This window comes from Bacillus rossius (assembly GCF_032445375.1).
Source record: "Bacillus rossius redtenbacheri isolate Brsri chromosome 4 unlocalized genomic scaffold, Brsri_v3 Brsri_v3_scf4_1, whole genome shotgun sequence".
NCBI classification, from domain to species: domain Eukaryota; kingdom Metazoa; phylum Arthropoda; class Insecta; order Phasmatodea; family Bacillidae; genus Bacillus; species Bacillus rossius.
In genome coordinates this window covers 27,715,275-27,739,481 of record NW_026962010.1, presented here as the reverse complement: position 1 = coordinate 27,739,481, position 24,207 = coordinate 27,715,275, and the positions used below count along the sequence as shown (strand labels likewise).

Sequence of the window (24,207 nt, the reverse complement as noted above, 5' to 3'; positions counted from 1 at the left end):
GAACCAAGAACGGGAATCGATATAATCAATCAGAATTCTATTAAGTTAATTTTTTGATGAATTTTGGAATTTTTCCCGATTTTCTAACATAAAAATTACGGATTTCCAAGATGGCGTCTAAATTTCAAGATGGTGACTAAATTTCAAGATGGCGACCATAACGATAGTTGCAACATTAATAGGATCCAATATGGTGGTCGTAACGTAAAGTGTAAGAATGACATGGTACTCAACCAAGATGTTGGGTGTAACGAAATATGCAACATTTATAAAATCCAAGATGGCGACCGTAACGATAACTGCAACAGTGGTTTTTAATATATTTTTTAATTCGATCAAATAATTTTTTTAATGATTTTTAAATTTTTTCCCGATTTTCTAACATAAAAATTGCGGATTTTCAAGATGGCGGGCGTAACGAAAATAGCAACGGTGACGTCATAATCCTAAAAGAGGCTTAACTGAGGCTTGAGTTAAGGATGCTTAAGCCTCTATCAGGAATTTCGTGGTTTTTAATGCAAAACGACTTTTGTGGTTTTTCGAAATCCTAATTTTCCCTCGAACCGGGAATTTTTCCCTCGAAAACGGGAAATTTTTTCTTAAAACGGGAATTTTTGAGTCATTTTGAGTCAATTTTGAGGAATTTTGAGGAATTTTGAGTCAAAAATGGCCGCCGTGACGTCAAAATCCAAAATGGCGGAAAGGACACACAGCTCCACAGCCTGAAGCCTGTTTCAGGACCGGCTATTATATACTACTCAAGGACCTAAGTCGACCTGATGTATCAGTTTATTGATGGTAAATTTATTTAATGAATTTTGGTATTATACCCTATTTTGTGTGTTAGTTATTTTGAATTTTCAAGATGACATCCAAATTTTAAGATGTCGGACACCTCAGTAATAATAAATGATTACGTACTCTAGCGGGTTAGAATAAAACTAGCATGAAGGTAATGATGGTAATGATGGTAAGACTAGTACACACAAGATGGTGGCCACCAGCAGACGAAAACATGATGGTGGCAATGAGCACTAGCAGGTGGTAGCTCCTGGTAGCATGTACTGAAATGTCGGAACCATGATGGTCGACAAGGACAAAGTCAAATTTCAAGGTCAAGGACAATTTTCAAGGTCAAGGACAATTTTCAAGGTCAAGGTCAAAGTTCAAGGTCAAGGTCAAGGTCAAAGTTCAATGCCAACAGTCGAGATTAAAGGTATGGTGAACAGAAAATTATTCTAACATGTCGCCTGCACACTATAGCAGACGAAAACAAGATGGTGGTCTCCGGCGTATGAAGACAAGATGGTGTACATGACGTCATATCTGTTTACGATATATACCTTGTTACTGATGGTAATTCAGTCTGTAGGTAGCTTCCGTGGAGGAAGGATCTGATGTTTTTTTTTCTTTTTGCCCTCACCGGTTTCGAACCAAGGGCAGGAATCGATCTAATCAATCCGTTTTCTAATAAGTTAATTTTTTTATGAATTTTAAAAAGAAATTTCATTAAAATCGGATAATAAATAAAAAAAAGTTAAAGATGGTGACCGTAACAAAATGAGCGATGATCTAGAATCCAATATGTCCGTCAAGGTCATGATCGAAGCTCCCCACAGCATGCGGCTTAGAGCGGCTTGACCATGGGGAATTTAAGCCACTATGGGGAACATTTCTAGTTTTTTTTTATATTTTTTATTAAAATTTTATTAATTGATTTTTTTTATAATTTTTAAAAATATCTACATTAAAATCTTATAATAAATAAAAAAGTTAAAGTTGGTGACCGTAATAAAATGAGCGATGATCTAGAATCCAATATGTCCGTCAAGGTCATGATCGAAGCTCCCCACAGCATGCGGCTTAGAGCGGCTTGACCATGGGGAATTTAAGCCACTATGGGGAACATTTCTAGTTTTTTTTAATTTTTTATTAAAATTTTATTAATTGATTTTTTTTTATAATTTTTAAAAATATCTACATTAAAATTACAGATTTTCAAGATGGTGGACATGACGTCATACTACCTGATGGTATATGTGCATTGGTACAAGTGGTGGGGGTCAGTCTGCCTGCGTCCACTGTGAGGGAAGGATCAGTCGCCATTTTTTATTTTTTTGCCCTCGCCGGGTTCGAACCGAGGTCTCCGAACTCCGTGTCGTAAATGTTTGTTTTTTATAAATAATTTATTAAAATTTTATTATTTGAATTTTTTTATAATTTTAAAAAAAAATTTCATTAAAATCGGATAATAAATAAAAAAATTAAAGATGGCGGTCGTAACCAAAATTGCAACGGTGACGTCATCATCCAATATGGCGGAAAACACATCGCCGGAATTTTCTAGAACACAATGACGTCATCCAAAATGGCGGATCCAAGATGGCGGATACAAAATGGCCGCAGGGGTCAAGGTCAAAGGTCAAGGTCACAACCATCCAAGATGGCCGCCGTGACGTCACAATCCAAGATGGCGGTCGGCACCTCAGGCACCTCAGCCTGAAGCCTGTCCCCGGACCGTCATTCCTATACTACTCTCATGATAGTGCTTCTCAGCTGTATCAAGGCATGTCATTTGACTGAGTAATGAATTCCACCCAATAAAAAAATATTTTAAATGACAATTTGGCAGCTGAAATTCACAACTTAAATGTAACTCAGAATAAAATGGAGTGACTCATTAAGTAAAAATAAATTTTCATGCAGAGATCAATATCTCAGGAATAATCAGAAGTACTCGGAGAATATCAGAAGTATCGACAGGAATAATGAGCACACGAAGAATACCCTCAATAAAATTTGGTAGGAATAATCAGTAGCTCACAGAGGAAACTAACAAAGGTTTTCCTTAATATCATCAAATCACAGAAAAAAAATTAAAATAAATAAAAAATTACCAAATATTAATGATAATAAAAATAATAATGATGATAAAAATACTAAGAACAAAAAGTAAAAAAAAAAAGACAAAAAAATTCTAGCTTGTACTAGAACTCTATCCTAGCTTAACAAAGGAGAGTTCACAAGCTGGCAGAATATTATCATTATTTAGAAATGTTTTGGTCAACAATTTAAGATTTAAAGTTTATGGTCAATGTCAAGGTCATTACATCAGTGGCTTAGGGACGCTTGTCGTCGGGGAATTTAAGCCTCTTTGTGGAATTTTGGTTCTTTCTAAGGCGAAAAAGTCTTCTTATATATTTAGAATTTAGAATGTATGTATTTTTGAGGAATTAAACTGGAAATTTTCCTTTAAACCGGCAAATCCCCCCCCCCCGAAAAGGAGATTTTTTTGGCGGAATATAGGTATATATATATTTTTTTAAGGGAATCTTTGGCTTATTTGGGTGAACATGTGCAAATTTAAACTAATTTTGAGACATTTTTGGCAAATTTTGAAGGTCAAGATAATCCATGATGGCCGCCGTGACGTCAGAATCCAAGATGGTGGTCGGCTCCAGGCTTCATAGCTTGAAGCCTGTCCCAGCTCCGGCTATTACATACTACTTATGTGCAATGCTGATAAGACCCAAACCTCTTAAACTTAAATGATATAAAAATGTTAACAAAAACTGTTGAAACAAGATGGCGTCTTTCAATTACATCTCGTTATAAATAAAAAAAGGAAATTATTGTATGATGCTTTTGAAGAAATACACAAGGAAAACATATTACCACATTTATCATTATAAATTTTACCAAAAATATATAATTCTCAGTTTCATTAAACAAACTTCCATTCCATTACAAAGATGTGTCTGAAACTTTTGTTCTCTATGGTGCACATCTGGAAACAGAGCACCACGAAACAAGGACAGCACATTGGTAAGGATAATATGCGCAATAGCTGGTTCCCTAACAGCGCTGCCCGCGTGCTGTCTTCACACGCTGTTTCACCAGGACTTGTTTGCTTGGATAGCTGCCGACCACAAGTGCTGCTATTACAGCTGCGCTACTTCGGCCTTGTCTACTTGCCTGGCATTTCCCACCGTAGCTTCCAAACATCAACATCTTCACTTTCTCTTTGTATTTTAGTAATTTCCTGGCAGGAATTGACTTACGACTGATGTCTAGCAGTCAAAGTAAAATGTGAGGCAATGAGCATTAATAAAATAGTTTTTAATGATTATAAGATTTATTGACATGGCATGTCATTAATGCATTTCTTACACCCACCTAGCTCGGTTCGAAGTGACGTATATTCCTAGCCCGGTTCGAAGTGTGGTATAGTCGTGCAAAAGAAACGATTTCTCTCGAACACACAACTACATATTCAACCCTCCGTTAGTCGCGGCTCTAAGACGTGTCAGATACGCAGCGGCGATCTGACGGATCACAGTCACGAAAACTTTAATTTTTATTTACATTTTAGAGTAGAATAGGAAAGTATGTCCGGTCACAGGCTCCAGGCGGTGGTGCCGGGTGCCGGTCCTCCATCTTGGATTGTGACGTCACGGCGGCAATCTTGGATGAGCGTAACGGGACACAGCGTAACGGGACAAGTAGTACATTGACCTTTGACCCTCAAAATTCGCCAAAATTGGGCAAAAATTGCCCAAAATTCCTCAAAAATCGCCAAAATTTCCATTTCTATGGAAAAAAAAAACGCCAAAAATCTCAAAAAATTCCTCAATTCAAAAATAAGGATTTCGAAAATCCTCAAAAGTTGTTGTGCCCTAGAAAGAACCCAAATTCCTAAAAGCGGCTTAAAACTCCTAAGAGCTAGCTGCTCTAAGCCGCCGAGGTCATGACCTGGAAAATGAGGATGCCATGGCAGCCATTTTGAATTATGACGTCACCGTTGCAATTGTTGTTACGGCCGCCATCTTTAACTTTTTTATTTACTATTCGATTTTAATGAAAAAAATTTTAAAAATTATAAAAAAATCACTTAATAAAATTTATTAATTTTTTTATATAAAAAATGTTCTTTTACGACACGGAGCTCAGAGTCCTCGGTTCGAACCCGACGAGTGCAAAAATAAAAAAAATGGCGACCGATCCCTCCCCCGTGGTGGGTGCTGACTGACTGGCCCCCACCACTTTGTTAATAGCATATATATCATCCGGCAGTATGACGTCACGTCCGCCATCTTGAAATTTGGACGTCATCTTGAAAATCTTTATTTATTATCCGATTTTAATGAAAAAAATTCCAAAATTCATCAAAAATTAACTTATTTGAATTCCGTTTGATTAGATCGACTAACGTCCTTGGTTCGATTCCCGGCGAGAGTAAACGGGCGATCCTTCCTCCATGAAAGCTACCTAGACTGATCTACCACCAACAATACCAAGGTACATATATCATCAGCTGGTAACACGACATGTCAACCATCTTGTCTTCACCCGCTGGAGATCACCATCTTGTTTTCGTCCGCTAGAGTGTGCTGATACCATGTTAGTATAATCTGGCTTGTACTGGAACTCTAACTTTGCACTACAATGAGATGTTCACAAGCTAGCCGATTTTGATTTTGTATTTTTAGTTTTTATTTTTATTTTTTTATTATATTTTTTTGTAATTTTATGATATCTAAGAAATCTTTTGGTGATTTCTCCGTGTGCTTTCGAATTATTCTTGCCAAAGTTATGGTGGTTTTCTCCGTGTGCTCCATATTATTCTTGACAATATTTTGATGACTTTTTTCTCCGAGTGCTTCTAATTATTCCTGACTCGACATCTTATGGTTTTCTCCGAGTGCTTCTGGTTACAGATGAGAAATTGATCTCTGCATGAAGGATTTTTTTTACTTAATGAGGCATGTCATTTTTTTTCAAGGTTACATGTAATTAGTGAATTTCTGCTACTTAATCAACACTTGTAATATTTTTATCAGGTGGAAATTAAAAAATATATCATTACTCAGTCAAATAATAATAATCTCTGAGAAATCTAAGAAGCACTAACAGGAAGGACGAACTTCCTTCTCCTTGGAGTCAATGCGATCGTTAGTGAGCATCCCGCATAAAAGAACTAAATATTATTTACCTGCAAGTAACATGTGGCGACATCTGTTGTTGAAAAGCAGAACTACTTGCAAAAAGTACCTTTGAATGAGATAAATTAATTCTCGCTGATGAAATAATTAAAAAATTCTACTTAAGTAATATATCTAATTTAAAACTCTAAGTTTGCGTCTGGCATTAGTCTCAGTAACTAATATGAATACTGATTCGGGATTAGTTGCTGTATGAAAACGTCATCACTGTAGATACTGTAGCAAGGTGTTTACCTTGAGAAAGAATGCTAAACGACATGAGAGGAGCGAGTGTAATTTGGGTCCTTGTCAAAAACCATTTCATTGCAGTCAGTGTCAGAAATCCTTTGGTAAATGATATTACTTAGATAGACATTACAAGACCTGTACAAATAAGTTGACATGTCGTGTTACCAGCTGATGATATATGTACCTTGGTATTGTTGGTGGTAGATCAGTCTAGGTAGCTTTCATGGAGGAAGGATCGCCCGTTTACTCTCGCCGGGAATCGAACCAAGGACGTTAGTCGATATAATCAAACGGAATTCAAATAAGTTAATTTTTTGATGAATTTTGGAATTTTTTTCATTAAAATCGGATAATAAATAAAGATTTTCAAGATGACGTCCAAATTTCAAGATGGCGGACGTGACGTCATACTGCCGGATGATATATATGCTATTAACAAAGTGGTGGGGTCCAGTCAGTCAGCACCCACCATGGGGGAGGGATCGATCGCCATTTTTTTTTTATTTTTGCACTCGTCGGGTTCGAACCGAGGACTCCGAACTCCGTGTCGTAAAAGAACATTTTTTTTATAAAAAAATTATTAAATTTTTTAAGTAATTTTTTTATAATTTTTAAAAATTTTTTCATTAAAATCGAATAGTAAATAAAAAAGTTAAAAATGGCGGCCATAACAACAATTGCAACGGTGACGTCATAATTCAAAATGGCTGCCATGGCATCCTAATTTTCCAGGTCATGACCTCGGCGGCTTAGAGCAGCTAGCTCTTAGGAGTTTTAAGCCGCTTTTAGGAATTTGGGTTCTTTCTAGGGCCCAACAACTTTTGAGGATTTTCGAAATCCTGATTTTTGAATTGAGGAATTTTTGAGATTTTTTGGCGGAATTTTTTTCCATAGAAATGGAAATTTTGGGCAATTTTTGCCCAATTTTGGCGAATTTTGAGGGTCAAAGGTCAATGTACTACTTGTCCCGTTACGCTGTGTCCCGTTACGCTCATCCAAGATGGCCGCCGTGACGTCACAATCCAAGATGGAGGACCGGCACCCGGCACCACCGCCTGGAGCCTGTGCCCGGATATACTTTCCTATACTACTTTTTAGGTTATCTAACTCACACTAAGTACGTGAAGGGTTTTAGAAATATAAAGTAAGCACATAATATCATTTGCAATGTATTTAATGAAAATTCAAGCGTAAAATTTTCATGATATATAGTTTTGCTTTCTTCTGGGTAAACTAATTTTTTATTTCTTTATTTTTTATTTAAGAGTAACTTTCATAAAAATGTATATTAAGATACAATAAAAAGAACAAAACATAATAGTAAATTTGAGAATGTAGGTAAGTATACATATTTTTCATGGAAAAGAAAACCATTGTTAGTTACAATTTTTTAAATTTTAAAAATGAGCGTTATAAAATCAAGCAATAATTAAGATAAAAAATTCTAATAATAAAGTGTATGTAGGTATTTTATCAGTCGCCCTCAGTTTCATTAGCACAGGTCACTTTACATTCCGATAGGCATCTCATCCTGGCAATTTGGAGGCAAAGTGGTGTTTCACTGACGTGGTAAGATGCCATCTATTTTCAAACTGGCATGTGGAACATGGCAATAGTTTTTCACTGGTCTCAGAGGCGCTGCAGTTTCGGATGTATTCGCTGTACTCATGTAGCCAGTTTCCTATCCTGAAGAGGAAAAAGCTTTTTGCTGTTAAATTTAATACTTTACTAAATTATATATTTTATAGTTAAGTATTTTTTTAAAAATATAAATTTAGAGTTTATATTTTAGTGTTATTGTAGCGTTAAAGACACTGAGTTATATTGAAATACAGGTGGAAATTTTTTAGGCAGGTTCACTGACATTAGCAAGTGGCGCCCTGTGCATTGCAACGCTTTTTCGCGATATACGTTGGCCCGCGCTAAGTGGTTTGTGAGTCGGGACGTACACGATTGATTGCTGTACTGCGACAAGCTCTATGATGGCTCGCGCTTTCGCTTGGCGAGCTGGACACACTGATACTCGGAGTAGCGGTGTTGGCTCGCGCACAAGAATGTCTCCGGTGCCTGGCTTGCGACGTCAGGATGGCTGTGCGAACAGACTGTAGAGTGCTCAGCTGGTCAAGGTGCCTGGGTCGCCACGGGGAATGATAGCTGACCTACGACGTGTCGGAGCTGTAGCCGGCTCTAGTATCTGAGTGATGCTCTCGCCAGGTTACCGAAATGTGCGTGCGATGCGAATATATAGCCTCTCCCGCTTACGGCCTTCTCGTGGCGTCAGTGTTGTTATACAAATAGGGCAATACCGGGGGCGCCCACTCCTCTGACTTCCTCGGTGTGTCGGAACGGGTATTCTTGTAGACTAGTAGGCTGTGGACGGGTGGCTACGCCGTGGACCAGCCGAAGATCTATCGGGGGGTTTTGCACCCCCAAACCCTAGGTGGTGTTTCAAGACACCTGGTTCACTGTGAAGAACCAATGGTTTGTATGGAATAGCGAAGGTCTGGTAAGAGGCGTGAGGGTCGCCGTGGTCAGGGGCAGCCCGGGCCTTCACTGGCTGTATTCCATAGGCGGGGGAATTTCCAAAGTGAGTAACTGAGGATATCCATGCTCCTGAGGGCGGCGGTCGCCGAGACTGTAGGCAGTGCTGGGAAAGCACTCTGCCTGAAGATGAATGGTAACATGGGACTGATCCTCTGATGAGACATATCCCCGCTGAGTTTTTATTTTACGGCCCTGGATCAGATTTGGAGATGGACTCGTGGTGGCAGTGGTAGCTTCTATCACTTGGAGCACACTCAGAGGAGTCCCAGCTCTGTTGACGAGTGGAAGTCGTAAGCTACTTAATGCTCGGGTACTAGCCTTCAAAGCTAGTAGAGGGGGGTAACCTCGGCTGGATCACAAGCATCTGGGTGACCGAGGAGTCCCAGTGATGTGAGAGGTATGGGCCGTGTCGGTACTTACCAGGCCCACAGTGGGGGCAAGCACTGGTGGTCCCCTGGGGTATTCGGCGGCTGGAGGTCGCAGTGGCGTAGCAAGTTGGGATGGGTTTTTCAACCTCTGTGCTAAGCTGTTGATCTTTGGATCCATACCGCGTCTGAATAGTGTAATCATTCCAGGTTCGCGGGGCCCATAGTAATGATGGGTTGTTAAACTCACTCTGCCATGTAAAAGATGCACCAACGGAACAATCTCGGAATCAGCCCATTGGGAGTAGGTACTGAGTCCTTACTGGTGAGCACAGTTCATAGATCTGCGAAATCATGTCGAGTGCTCAGCTGATGGATTTACTCATAGGCCGCGGGGGAAGTTATACCTGGAGTCCGCAAGTATGTTTGTGCACGAGGCGGAGGCCTGGCAGGACAAGAAACTTTTGACTTGTGTTTTTTAAAAAGCTTTATATAAACGATGAAAGTCCTCAACTGGTTTGCGAAAGCCTTTAGCAAATTTCGACGGACTGATTTGTGAGTACTATCTTATACAATACTTCTGGCGGTAGTTGGCTGGCTTTGCGATTCTGCATGGACAAGAACTTAGCTGCGGGATCTTGCGGCAGTATAGTCTGAAGTCAAGATTTTCTGTGGTTTGAACTTTCGTCTATACTCCCCGAAGAAGTCGTTAATAAGCAAGTTTGTTTTCTTTCGCGCGAAGAATAGCATTAATATGTCAGTCAGTGAGCATGTCGAAAGAGTAATTTTTAATGGGGCCCCAAATATAGAATTTTAGCTTTAGTATGTAATTTTTTTTATAAACCTTTTTTAATTATTGTAAATTTTAGTAACTATTAACAAAGGCTTACAATAAACTTTTTTTTATTTCTTGCTAGTTAGTTTGTTATGGATACATCATTTTCGTATATACAAATTATTTTAGCATCCTGGCGCTAGCCAATTTGCGATTTGTTGTAACATAGTAAAAATGTGTCCCGATGTAACTCATATTAATTTTTTAATATTTTATCTCTACATTGCCTATTTTGAAATTATATTGTACAGATATACCGTTCACAGCATAGTAGTTGTGACTATTAGAAAATGCGAATTAATGCTCATGGTTGCCAAATAAATAGTAGTTTGAAATTGCTTTACGATGTTTTCTTTGCACAGTCGGCCCAGTTTCAATGCATAGCCTTTGTTGATATTTTCATTTCTATTTTCGAGACGACACTTTTCAGAGATATTTTACTTAAAAAAGTCTTACATAAAAGTTGCCAAATAATTGAAGGATTTTCAAAAAACTTCGTGCGGGGTGAGAAGTATACAATAGGGCTTCCGGCGCCAGGCTGTAGGCTGAGGAGCAATAAGCTGACTAGTTCCTTCGAGCGCAGAGATTCTCGTGAGAACGACCTTGACCATTGCCCTTGACCTTGATTCCGGTGGTTAGCTTGTATCCATCACCTTATCAGTAAACATCTGCTTTTAGACTCAGTAACTAATATGGATCCCTGTTCAATATCTGCGGCTGTATCGAATGGATACAGATGTATGTTTTGCAGCAAAGAATTTATCTTGAGTAAGAATGGTAGACAACAAGAGAAGAATGACTGTGTTAAAAATCCGCTACGCAAAATGATAAGCTGTGTTCATTGTAGCAAGTCGATTACACGAAGAAAGAGCTTAAAAAGACATGCCAGAACTTGTAACGTCAAGTCTGCTTACAAGATAGAGGATAAGGATGGAGCTACTTTTTAAAAAGAAGAGTGTTCTGCAGTAGGTCAATAATTTTCCTTGTCTTGAACGAGATTATGTTAATAGCTCTTCCGATATCGAAAAAGAACTTAAATTGAAGGATGTTGATGATTTATGGAAGAATGAAGACAACACAAGTATCCTTAATATGAAAAAGTGAGAATACATTCAAGCCAAATTCAAGAAGATCCTCCATACTTTGTAAAAAAGATGGACTCTTAAAAAGTAAGCTTGAAGCAATTACGAAGCTTCAACGTCAAAAATTTCGAATTATTACAGTAATCTGGGTGAAGACGCTGACTTCTACGATGATGCCAAAAGTGACTCTGAGGCTGGTGACAAAATCAAAGACTGTGATGAAGCAACTATATCTGGCAAGATTGAAAGCTGTTTTGAAGCCCTGAGATCGAAATGATGGAAACAGCATGATAAAATAAATTATTTTGATCAAGTTTATGATAAACACAGGGACTAAAGTCATCTTACAAATATTGATTACAGATTTCCAGGAAGATGGTGATAGCAGAAGAGATTGATTATATGTCATGAAAAGATCCTAACATATTGGTTGATCGCCTGAGGCTGTTCGTGGCATCGGTTAGAAGAGAAAACTACACACTCATCAACAAATTATCCTCCATACTTAAAGAACTGAGGGAAGTTGGCGACATACATTAATCACTTGTTTAAGTTTCATGTATATAATATTGAAAAATAAATCAATTATTTAGATTTCAAAAGTTTATATTTAATTTTTTGTAATCTGATTTTTAACTAAGACATATTTCTCGCAATACAGCTTCTTTTTTTATAATGCTTCCTAAAGTGCTATCTTTTTTATTGTGCTTCCTTTAAATTGATTTTGCTTCCTTTTCGTTGATTGTGCTTCCAAATTGGCTACCTTTTTGTAGATTGTGCTTCCTCTTTGTTGAATGTGCTTCCGGTTGTGATTATTTTTCGTTGATTGTGCCTCGATTTGTGATTTTTTTTCATTGATTGTGCTTTCAATAAAGCTTCCTTTTCGTTGATTGTGCCTCCTCTATGTCCCATACATGACCGATTGTGCTTCCTTTTTTGATTGTCCTTCCAGTTGTGCTCTTGATTGTGCTTCCTTTTTTGATTGAACTTCCAATTGTGTTTCATTTTCGTTGATTGTGCTTCCTCTTTGACGAATTTGCTTCCGATTGTGGTTCCTTTTCTTTGATTCTGCTTCCAATTGTGCTCCCTTCTAGTTGATTGTGGATTGTTTAGTCTGTATTCAGGAAATGGTTGGGAGATATCTGGTCTAAACGCCTGTCGTTGGACATTGTCTATTTCAAATTGTTTTTCGAGTATCATCAAAAAGTTGGACATCTGGAGGGGTTAAAGAAAGGAGATGTTTGATAAGTATGTGAGTGAGGGAACTGTGGAGTTCAGAGGTTGAGGTTGGTATGAAGGTGTGAATGATGAAGGGAAGGTTTTCAGTAATGGGCAGAGGAGACAGTGGAAATGGAGTGAGAGAATCAAATAGTATGTAATAAGATATAGTGTTAAATAAAACTCAATGCAAACTACGGAGCATGAAAGTAGAAACTAAACTGTAAATGTTAACCTATTCTACCTAACAGGTGTATAGGCGTGTGGTGACGCGTGCTGCGCACTGTGCAGGTACTCACGGCTTCTGGCCGCAGATGTCCCTGTGGTGCCAGTACTTGCACTCGGTCCACACCTTGTGGCTCGTGCCGGGCACCTCCTCCACCACGCACACATTGGGCCTGCAACAACAACAACTGCTGCAACCACTGCTGCTGCCACCACGAGACCACGAGACCTGGAGCTCTGCGGGGCAGTCATCGTGTTTTCTAACACTAGCGACAAGCCACGGGAGCTCTATACAACCAGAGTTTCATTTTACAGACTCCCCAGTTGCGATACTATGTCCATTAATGACAGTGCCTGCGGTTTGACCAGTTCATTCATGTGGCCAGTGATTGTAGCCTCGCGCACAGGAGCTTGGAAATTGACGATTGCCATCGTGAGCGACGAGCTGCGATCCAACTCCCGCCTGTGGCTTGTCGTTAGTACTTGAGAACACCACAATGAGGCCCACAGGAGGGAGAACCCGTTATCACTACCGCCGAACCAAAGTCCTCAACATGGTGGACCCACATGTTGCAGCATAAACTTATATATATATATATATATATATATATATACACACACCAACTCGTGAAATACGGCCCGGCGGCGGGAGGGGGGTACCAATCGTATTGATGTACCAAATGAAAATTTATTTATAGTAGCAAAACTATTCTCGAATACAGATTGCCAAGGAGTAATATCAACATTAAAAATACGTTAGAAATTGGGCATTACGACATTGATTTACCCACAATCTCTATGTAATTTGTAACGTGCTTTGAAAGCAGTTCGTCAACTTCCAAGCACCTGTGCACGAGGGTCGGCCTCCGTAGCGCAGTCGACAACACACCGGGCTACGGTGCGGGGGCTCTGTGTTCGAATCCCAGGTAGGACATGAATGTAATGTGTGTTGTCTTAATACACCAACAACCACAACTACAATTTCACAATGACTCGGGGTGACATTAAAAATACAACATTAAGGGGGAAATGATTGGCACACTGGTGACTTTCAAAACTTGCCAGTGTGCCACCCATATCTTAAAAAAAAATAACATTATAGCAAAGTGTGCGCTCACGAATCAGCAGTAGTTATTTTTGATTGGGTTTAAATCCCATCGTCGAAAAAAAAATTATGTAAGGGTGGCTCATTATTGTGAAAATTATGTTTGACTGGCTGTAGTATTTGTAATTCTGTACGAAAAGTTTTTATATGGCATTAATGTGTAGCCTGGGAGTGGGGATAACAGCCACTGAACTTAGAACCGTTAGTGTATGCCAGACAGGATGGCGGGGCGGTGGTCTCTGGAACAGCGTGTGCGTTGTTGCGTTTGTATTCTGCAACAAACAATTACGCGGTGGTGAGACGGAGGGTGACATCAAAATTTGAAGGAAATTGCCTCTCTGTGCTAGAAACCGCATAAACAATAAATTTGACGCAACTGGTATTTCATGCGAAGGGAGCGGGTAGGCCCCGGAGTATGCATACCGATGATACCAGAGCTCGTGTGTTGGAAGCCGTTAACTCGTCTCCTGGGGAACCAAAATCTCAAAGGCGTGTGTCCAGAAAGTTGAAAATATCACGCACAAAACTTCAGTGAATAATGAAGTATCTGTAAATAAAGCCATATCATCCTCGTTTAATGAATTATATTAACGACGATAATCCAGATAGGCTCTTGGAGTTTGCAGAAAAATGGCTGGGAATGCTGAAGAAAAATCCAGGTTTGGAAAATCACGTCATTTGGGCAGATGAGACCGAATTTCGTGTTTCGGGAAGTGGTGTTAACCGACGCAATTTCGTTTACTGGAGGGAATAAAATAATAATGTAAACATCAGTATGCATGACAAAAGTCACGGTGTCATGGTTTGGGGTGGTGTCTCTTAGGCCAGCCACACACGTAACGGTATACATGACAGGTAAACCTGTACAGGTCACCTGCGCAGGCAAACCGGAGCGTGTGTGCCAGTCACTGCAGGCGAAACTGCACAGGCGAAGCGACCTGCGCAGGTGACCTGACAGGAACGGAGATTTGGTATCTTGTACCTGCGCAGTCGTCAGTTATACCCTAGACCTGAGCGTGTGTGTGAGTACGTCCGGTCGCCTGCGCAGTTGTTTTGTTTAGTTGAGGCTTCTTCCTTGTGAAGAGAGTGTCTTTTGTCTATGTGTTTTGTAGTTAGCGGACTATCTTGTGGCTACTGGTGCTAGTGATGTCGAGTCGTAAACGCAACCAAGTAATTGAAGACTTTATCGATATGTATAAACTCGAGCCGTGCGTGTGGCGGGTAAAAAGTAAAGAGTATCACGATCGCGAAAAGAGAGATGCCGCTTATGCGAAACTTTTGCTCAAGTTGAAAGAACTGGAACCCGATGCAACAAAGAAATCTGTGATTAGAAAGATTAATAGTTTACGAAGCAATGTTCAAAAAGAGAAGAAAAAACGTGACATGTCAATGAAGTCTGGTGCATCAGCCGACAATGTCTACGTATCTAAATTGTGGTACTTAAATTTGTTCGACTTTCTTGGTGATCAAGACATTCCCAGTGCATCTATGTCCAATTTAGAGGAAGGAGATGGGAGCGAGATTGAGGAAGTAAGTACCAGACAGATCAATTACCTTGTTAAACAATTTATTTGAAAAACACTTTAATTTACAAGTTAAATGTTAAATTAGATGTTAATTAAATGTTAAATGGTAGAATAAAACAAAAAAAGTTTTATGACACAATTTATATGTATAAATGTAGTTTTATGACAAAATGTATATGTATAAATGTATTTTTTGTGCATGGATTGGTGAATTTCATTGACTCAACTAAGCTAAAAATATATATTCACTTGATAATTATTCACTTAATCTTCCACTTTAATTTTTGTTTCGAAGAACACGTTGGTCTTGCCATGAAAGTTTGCCTTCATTGACGAAGTAGGTAGCAAACTCCTCTCTGAGATTTTTGGCGGCCACATTTACATTCCCTAAGCTCGCTCGTTGTAATGCAATCATATTCGATTCATTGGTATCTAACCCAGCATTAGTAGTAGCGTCATCGTCATTCTCTTGATACGTACTGTTTGGTGGAGCGTAAATGGTAGGATGTGTTTGCATCAAGAAATTATGCAATGCACATGTTGCCATTACTACCTTTACTATGTTCTCTGGCTCCAAATTGATTTGAGTATGGAATATGCGAAATCTGGAGGCTAGTATTCCAAACCCATTCTCGACTACGTGCCTTGCCCTTGAAACTCGGTAGTTGTAGATTTCTTTTACAGCTGAATCTAGTTGTGCTTGTCTGAAAGGTTTCATAATGTTAATTGACAGGGGAAAGGCGTCATCTGCCACAAACACGTAAGGCACCTCTTTGAAATGTTCAGTAACATTGCATGGTTTTGGGATCTTAAGTTCATCACTCTGTAACTTTTCATAAAACTTAATATTTTGAAGAACACCTCCGTCAGAAACACGCCCATTGGTCCCAAAATCCACTAAAAGGAACCGATATTTAGCATCCACTATTGCAAAAAGTACCATACTGTGTCTGCCTTTATAGTTGTAATAATATGATCTGGAATCCGCTGGAGGAACTATGTCTATATGTTTGCCGTCCATGGCACCGAGGCAGTGGGGAAAATTCCATTTCTCTTCAAACTGTTCAGCAATCACTTTCCATTTCTCAGTGGTGTTAGGAAACTGGAACAAAATTAAATTCATAATAACTGTTCTCAACGTGAGTAAACAATGTTTACATTATGGGTTTCAAAATCAAGGATAAACCATTAAATCGACAATTTCCAAACCAATGTAAAAGAGTATTTTGTTGTGTAATGATTGGATGGGTACACCTAGTACATAAATATTTTTTTCAGGAGGACGTTGATGAACCAGCTACAACACCGAGCAGAGAAACATCAATCAATAGCGAGGTCCCTTCGCCTGTGGTCCCAAGACCCAACTCAGATACACGTGCGGTAAGCCTACCTCCTTATTCCCGAACTAATTTGGCAAAAAAAAAGAAAATTGAAGACTTGACAACTGGTGTCTTAGTCTCAGTCAGAGACCACTTTCAGAAACCATCATGCCAAGACGACAGATATGATATAATGTGCAAATCCATTGCAATGCGAATTAGGGCCTTAGAAAAACGCCAGGGTTTGATCGTAGAAAAAAGAATCAACGACTTCCTTTTTGAGGCTGAAATGAGTATGTTTGACGTACCTAATACTGGCTCGTACAACTACGAATCTTTGACCAACACCCCTGGGTCAAGTAGGAGCACAACGAGTCCTCTAGCAGCTGTATCTTATGGCCAATATCCACAACAAACTTCACCAGCTGAATTTGTTAGCAATGACGTTATTCCACCTCATCAATCAATGGCAGATTACTTAGCTAATTATGACAAAAATCAATAGTCTGTTTTGTTTCTTTATTTATATTCAATGTTACTACGAAACATTTTTGTTTTACCAAACAGTTCTTTTTTATGTTCTACCCACTATCAAATATCATGTCTCTGTACTCAGTTAAATATTCCCTTTAAAAACTGTAATACGTTTGTATGAAATAAAGTAGAAATTTTTAATAACATGTGTATATTTATTTACCCATATACCACAGAATCAATAATTACGTAAGGTGTTTTCTTTGCTTCAAAGTTTCAAGAACCACGGGGTTATAGTTAGTTGAACTATAATAGAATAGCTAACTTTACGTTAGTTTAACTTATATTTTTAAAATATATATATATTTCTTCTTATACTTTTTTGAATTAGAAGAGCCGTTAAGGGAATTCATCAGGGAATTTTGATATAAGTTAATTTCTAATAAATTTAAAATATTTTAATTTTAACCTAACTTGACATTTAGAACATCAATAGAATATGCTGTGCAATATGGCTTGACGTACCTGTAAATAGACGTTTTTCAGCACTTTATAGATGGCTTCACACGTCTCTGGAATTATTTTGCCTAGAGCTTGTGGTGATATCAACGTAGAATACTTGAGACACTCGTACGATCGGCCCGTTGCAAGGAACCTCAAAGTCGCAGTTAATCTCTCATGGGGAAAAATCGATTTCCTCATAACCGTGTCTTTCTTTTCAATTAATGGAGTCACGAGTAACAACAGCTTTTCATAGGCGTCTTCATCCATCCGCAAATAATTACGGAAGTCTGTAGGCTCACCACTCAAGTCTTTCAATAATCTTGTATGAGTGTATTCATTTCTTTTAGTAAGCCACTTTTTACTCCACATTTTACGTTTAAACTTCTTCTTCTTACTGTTTAAAACCACACACAATCCGACTAAAGCTATCCTATCATCTTCATCTTGTTGGCTCGCCATCTCTCAACTGAGCTGAACGTACGGTATACCGTTACGTGTGTGGGCTCTAGTTTGCACAGGTATACCTGTCAGGTAAACCTGCGCAGGTTTACCTGTCATGTATACCGTTACGTGTGTGGCCGGCCGCATGTATCGATTTGAATGGTGCATTGGTGGACCATGCTATGGAGAACAGAGATTAAAATTCTGGCAAGGAAAGGTATGCGAGTAATGTGTTTATGTTGAATTTTATGTTCTGGTTATATTACTAGTTTCTTTACCACAGTTTATGAAACATTATATACATAACTATGGGCCATGCTGTATATGAATATTACACTATATAAATTGTACTTTTAGCAAAAATGATTTATTAATTTTTTCCTGTAAATAATTGCTGTAATAACTTTTAATACATACCTAAGTCTGTTGTTTTAGTTATTTCATACTACGTAGACTTTGTTATTTGTCGTAAAAGTAAATAATATAAGCACAACAACCTTGAACAAAAAGGTAACTATAATTGAACACACCTACGTAAGTGAATAGGTTACCACATATAATTTATGTATAAACGAATTATTTTTAAGTATGTACTGTACGCCTCATAAATGGAAAAGCGGGCTGGTTTTATTTCACTATGAATTTTAGCATGATATAAATTACAATTCCTTTAAATATATGTGCTTTTTCTTTGTCTCAATTGATAAGATTTTTTTTTTACAATTTTTAAAAATAGTTTAATAGTTGTAAAAATCATTCGAATTTAAAAAATGTAGTACTTTAAACTTGTCAAGTTAAATGAGTACATTATTGCGGGGAGTTATCTTGGTGAAGTGACTAATTGCATGTAATTTTATAGTTATATAATAGAAAACCTACTTATAATCAGACCTTATTTCCATTATATTCTTTAGACATAATATTAATGGATTTTCACAATAGCATAACAGGAAAATTCAATTTTTATTAAGTTAAAAATTGCACGGAATATTTTTATATACTGTATTTTAAGGTAACTTTGTTGCATTTTAGGAAAATTAGGAAAATAAGAAAAAATAGGGTGTGCCTGTGTCACGGACACGGCCGTGTGTTGTACGTGAATACGTGTACGTAACAGGTAATATGTTCTATACAAAATATAAAATACGCTATTTTATGTATGTTTGAACTCTAAGAAGTCCTTCGGGTTTCCATGTTTTGTTTATGATAGCAACTATTTCCGTTCGTCGGAATCAGGAAAGAAATCAAGTAAACAAATAATTAACGTGTTATAACTTTATAAATTATAGGTCTGTGATACGAAAAGTACAACACAAATGGCATACAGGTTACATCGAGATTTCTGGTAAACGTTAACACCATATATATTCATATATAGTGTAACTATTTTACACTATTGTTTTATATATGAAATCGATAGCTATTAACGAGATCTGTCGATTGAAACCCAAACGAACGTCGTAGCTTCTCAGAGTAAAATGTTATACTAAATGGAAATCTCGAAACACAGAAAAATGACCTCAAAATGGCGGCGCTTCCCCCTCCACCACGCGCAGTGCGTCACAGTCCTCACTTTGCCTAACGAATTCTTTGATCCTTTAGATATCCAGTGGTGTAATTAAATTTTGGATGGAGTTCCTGCAACACCAAACTGTATCCCCCGATTTTTATATCATTCGTTTTTTGAATTGCCTCCCACTATGTTAGCAATTTTCAAGACGTATACACGTCAAAAATAACAAATATCCATTCCCCAGGTTACATAATTTTAGATTCCACTGCTGAAATGTTCGTGTCCTTTCAGTATTTGTTCAGATTATAGCGATGTGTTTATTTATACTCATATATGTAGCTACTCTGGTCGGCTACTATGTCGGCACATTATGTATCGCGTGTGTTAGGAACAGAACTCATTCTTCTCTACTTATACACAAACTGTCATGCTCACTTTTATACTAATGGGGATGACAGAAAATATGCCAGATATTAAACATCGTGTAAAGCGAGCTTATTCGCAACCTAAAGTGTCTCTGCTGGTCGATATTTTACAAAATTTATTTAAATACAAATACTATTCTGTAAACTGTGCTTATGGAATATGGTAAATAATTATATTAGAATTATTTTAATTTGTGTAATTAATTTTTGTATAGGTGGTATAACACAGAAGAATTAATTTGTGAAATAAAAATCTAATAAGTTTAAAATGCAAAATATTTTATTAAGTAGGGTTTTCTTTAAACTTCCATGTTATTAAAACCTTGAAGACATTGCTTATGAAGTGTGCACTGCAAAATTTCATTCATTTATTATACGACTAATAGAGCTTCAAAAATATAAAGCTTTTTTAATTTGTTTTACATTAAACCACACTTTTGACATACCGTAGCAATAATAATTTTATTTACACAAGGAAGTTATTGTGAAATTAAAGTCGAAGTAAGAAAACGTATTGATTAATTTTTATGTAAGTTAATTTTTTCTTGGTAAATTTGATGTTGTAACCAAATACTGAAAATCCACATAAATTATAAGCATTGATTCTAAAAGAATGTTAACAGTGGAATTAATTTTTTTAAATAATTTTTTCTACACGTCACTTGAAAAAAAAGTGCAACTTGATGTGTCATCGATTAAAAAAAATTCTGTCCATCTCTGAACTAAATTAGATGAATTTTTCCTTGTTTTTGGGATTATTTATTATTTTAGGAAGTATACAAGATAATCTACTTTTTATTAACGTAAGGAACTTGTGATATATACATAATTATAAAATAACAGGTATTTAATTTATAGGGATAGTCCACATACACATCTTAATAGTTCAAATTGACAACGAATCATGCCTTTTTAATACGTTATTTTGTCTTAGTTTATTACTGTGTTGTATAACTTATTAACCTTATTGAGTAATTGTAATAAACAATTTTTTTAAAGTAATAACATAGTCACAAGAAAATTTAAAGTTAAGTGAAGTCCTCACATTAAAATAAAATCATAAGTTAAATAAATCCACCTCGCATTCCTTTCAATTGTTTGTTTAAATGTAGCTACTAAAAAACATATGGATATTCATTTCCTTGTAAATTTAAATCAGCTGTGATGTTAATATAAATATATATATTTTTTAAATTCCGATTATATTGATTTTTTAATTTAAAATCGATACCTACTTAAAAACATTCTGTAGACCTAACTAGTATGAAATAACGAAACAAATGTGCAAAAATACGTATTAAAAGGTAGGTATTATAGCAAGTAGCCTAGAGAAATTAATACTATTAATAATAACATATTTGCATAAGGTAAAATTTACATAATGTAGGCCTAATAGGCAATGAAGTATATACATAATTAAAATATAAAATGCTACGACAGGGTCTAAAACATGTTTCGTCCATTGGCACCATGCACTCTACACTTGTGCTACAGACACACATAACCTACAAACTTGAGATGCTACCTCATAAATGTAATGGAGCTAGTTTAATCACGAATTCTTATAGTTGTGTTTATTTAATTTAAAAATGATTAGAGTTTACAAAGTATATTAATTTGACACACCAATATTTATGGTTGGTTTCTCGATGTCTAGAAACACGAACACATGCGCGTGCGTGCTGCCAACCGCCAGCTGCGGCTCGTGGGTCTATCAGGAAAGACAGCGCAGTTTCCCAGCATTCAACAGGAGTCGTACCACCTAGTAGTCCGCAGAGCTACTCGTGGTTTTGTAATTTGAGAATACCGATACTATACGTGTGCGAGAGTCACGATAAGGTGAGGCTAATGCATTTCAGAATCGAGCCCCTGGCCACGCCTGGCGTCTTCCGGTTCTGGGTCCACACGGTAGGGTGTTGAAAACTTGAAACTACCTCAGTTATGCCCTCACCATATATAATATTATGTTGTTATAGAAGCAAATCGTAAAAATAAGCGTTGCCCCCCCCCCCTCCCAAGGTTGTCAGCAATGATATTTTGGGACAATATTCCGAACCCGAGTGCACTGCACTGAGTAAAGGCGTGTTGCTGAAGGAGGCAGGGTGGCTGCGAGCTTGTCCGAGTGCTGCAAGCAGCAAGCAGCGGTAAGCAGGAGGGACCTCGCTCAGTCACCTCGTGCGGCGTGGTTGTAGCGGCCCGGAGAGAAGCACTCTGCGTCAAGATGCTCACTTTACTGCCTTCTCCTCTCGTTTCAGGTCTCAGCAGTGACTAGCAGACAGTGGAGGGATTTAAAGTCGCGTGGTTTATCGTCGCAAACCGTTGTATTGTCTTTGGTGGAGTTGAATATTTAGTTTGTGTAGTAAAATGCTTTCATCTGTTACATTAACAAAAGTAGTATAATTTACCAACAAGAATTTTTTTTTAAATTTTTTTCTTGCCCTTAATGTTTGTTACAGGTGTAATTATGACGCCCAAAACGTTCTCGTTTTGGTGGTACCGAACTGTGGCTTGCGGTATTATCTCACGCAACATTCCTAGTGATGCTCCAATGTGTTCCTTTCATCCCTGAAGTGCTATACTACACGCCTTGCTCCACGTCACGAGGTCGGAAGTAGGAGGTCGAATGTTCTCGGCCGAAAGGTTAGCAGGCAAGCCGGGTATATAAGACTCTCGACCGAGCAGTCGACAGGCGGTCAACTGTTTCGCTGGCCTGGACGTCGCCGCCCGCCATCGCCAGTGTCGTCATGATCCCCGCGCCGCTCCAGCCGCGACGTTGGGACACAGACTACGAAACTGATAAGAAGCACCCTCCTGATATCAAACAATAGACTTGGCACGAAAGGAGTGTCACCACAGTCCAGTGAAAGTCACAGAACTCGAGGTCACTCGCCCAGAGAGTAATGAAGGTAACTCACTCAACGAGTATTAGTCACAGAGAGTGTCAGGAATAACTCGTCGCCGCTCAACACGGAATTGGTCTCCGAACTAATAGTATAGTCATAATGTGTGGTTAGAAGGAATTAATTTTTGGAAAGCTAGTTTTTGCTGGAAAAGATCCTGTATGTTCACCTTTATCTTTGGAAGCAAATCGCCTGAAATCCGCACTGGGGAACATGCCGCCATCTTGGAAAAATGGCGGATAAAATAGGTTTTTCTTATTTATCTCGTAAACCGTTGCTTTTACAAGAAAACTACTAGAGAAGTAAAAGTAAGATAATTAAATTTTACATAAAACGAGTTTTCCATTTTTCTCTATCTTTTACAGTTAAAAAGTTATGGTCAATTTAAGCTAATGAGTAAGTGCGAAAGTCTGCATTTAGTAGGTTCATCCTTAATCGCGCCTAAACAGTATGACTGATATATGTGAAGTTTTGTCAGCAGATAGACAATGACCTGAAATAACATATTGTTAAATTTTTAACTCAATAGGATAATTCACAAATAAAGGGGCAAAACAATTTTTCATAAATCTTTATAAGAAGATTAAGTCAATGTCAACATTTTAAAAGTTATCACATACCTAGACAAATCCTATGCAGCTAGCCATACGTAAACCAATAATGGGCAAATATTTAAGTGTTTACCCACCATGTTATTTTCTGCATGCTTACATATGTTAATAGTTTGGAATGTTAGTATTATAGTATAAATACAGAATTAACACAGTCTTAATGCGAACATAAAGTTTATCGGTGTACTATTCAGTCACAATAGTTTTATTCTGACACCAGTTACTGAGCCAGGCGTCTTCGCTTTGGGTTCGTAAGTTTCTTAATGTTTGAACAGTTTTCATTTTGTGTATCACTATTCTCCAGTTCATCATGAGAGTCATCTTCATCAAAACGTCCACAGTCATCATCCACAATTTGCAATCTGTTACTGCAAGTCTCACCAGCACACACGCCACACATTGTAGAACACTGAAGACCACTTTTCCTGCAATCACAATTTCTTTCACAACCAGATTGGCAATTGCAGCACACAAGATGGAGCAAATAGTCTGGTGCTGGAGGAAGAGTTGTAATAATTGGTTTAAATGTTCCATGTTTTATCTTCCATCCCCAGTCACCTTCTGGGAGATAATTACTGCGCCATGCCTGAACTTGATGGTAGACTCGTAGACTGTGCTGCCGAGCTGCTGTAGAAGTTGGTGGGAGGGATGCTAGATCTAGTACATATTTCGCATAGTGAACATGTCAAGCAGCATGAAGGTGACACAACATGAACTGAACAGCATATAGGTGTAGCCTCCAATCGCCAGTTCATTCAGCTCTGATAAAGTCATGGATAATTTCTACTTGATGAAAATTTTGTATCCAAAGTCTCGCTGTGCGACTTGCCTTTTCAAGCTCATTGATGGTCTCTTCCATTATACAAAGAATGTTCTCAATGTTTTGTATA

At 37.9% G+C, this 24,207-nt stretch overlaps 1 protein-coding gene across 2 annotated transcripts in view; it reads right to left on the bottom strand.

Annotated features, from left to right (window-relative positions):
• The window catches only part of LOC134541496 (periostin-like), a 378,277-nt gene that overhangs the window by 197,222 nt on the left and 156,848 nt on the right, over positions 1-24,207 (bottom strand). For both annotated transcript variants that reach the window (XM_063384985.1, XM_063384986.1), the window contains exon 2: positions 12,574-12,672. In XM_063384985.1, the coding sequence (XP_063241055.1) occupies positions 12,574-12,672 (99 nt within the window). The remainder of the gene's footprint in view (positions 1-12,573; positions 12,673-24,207) is intronic.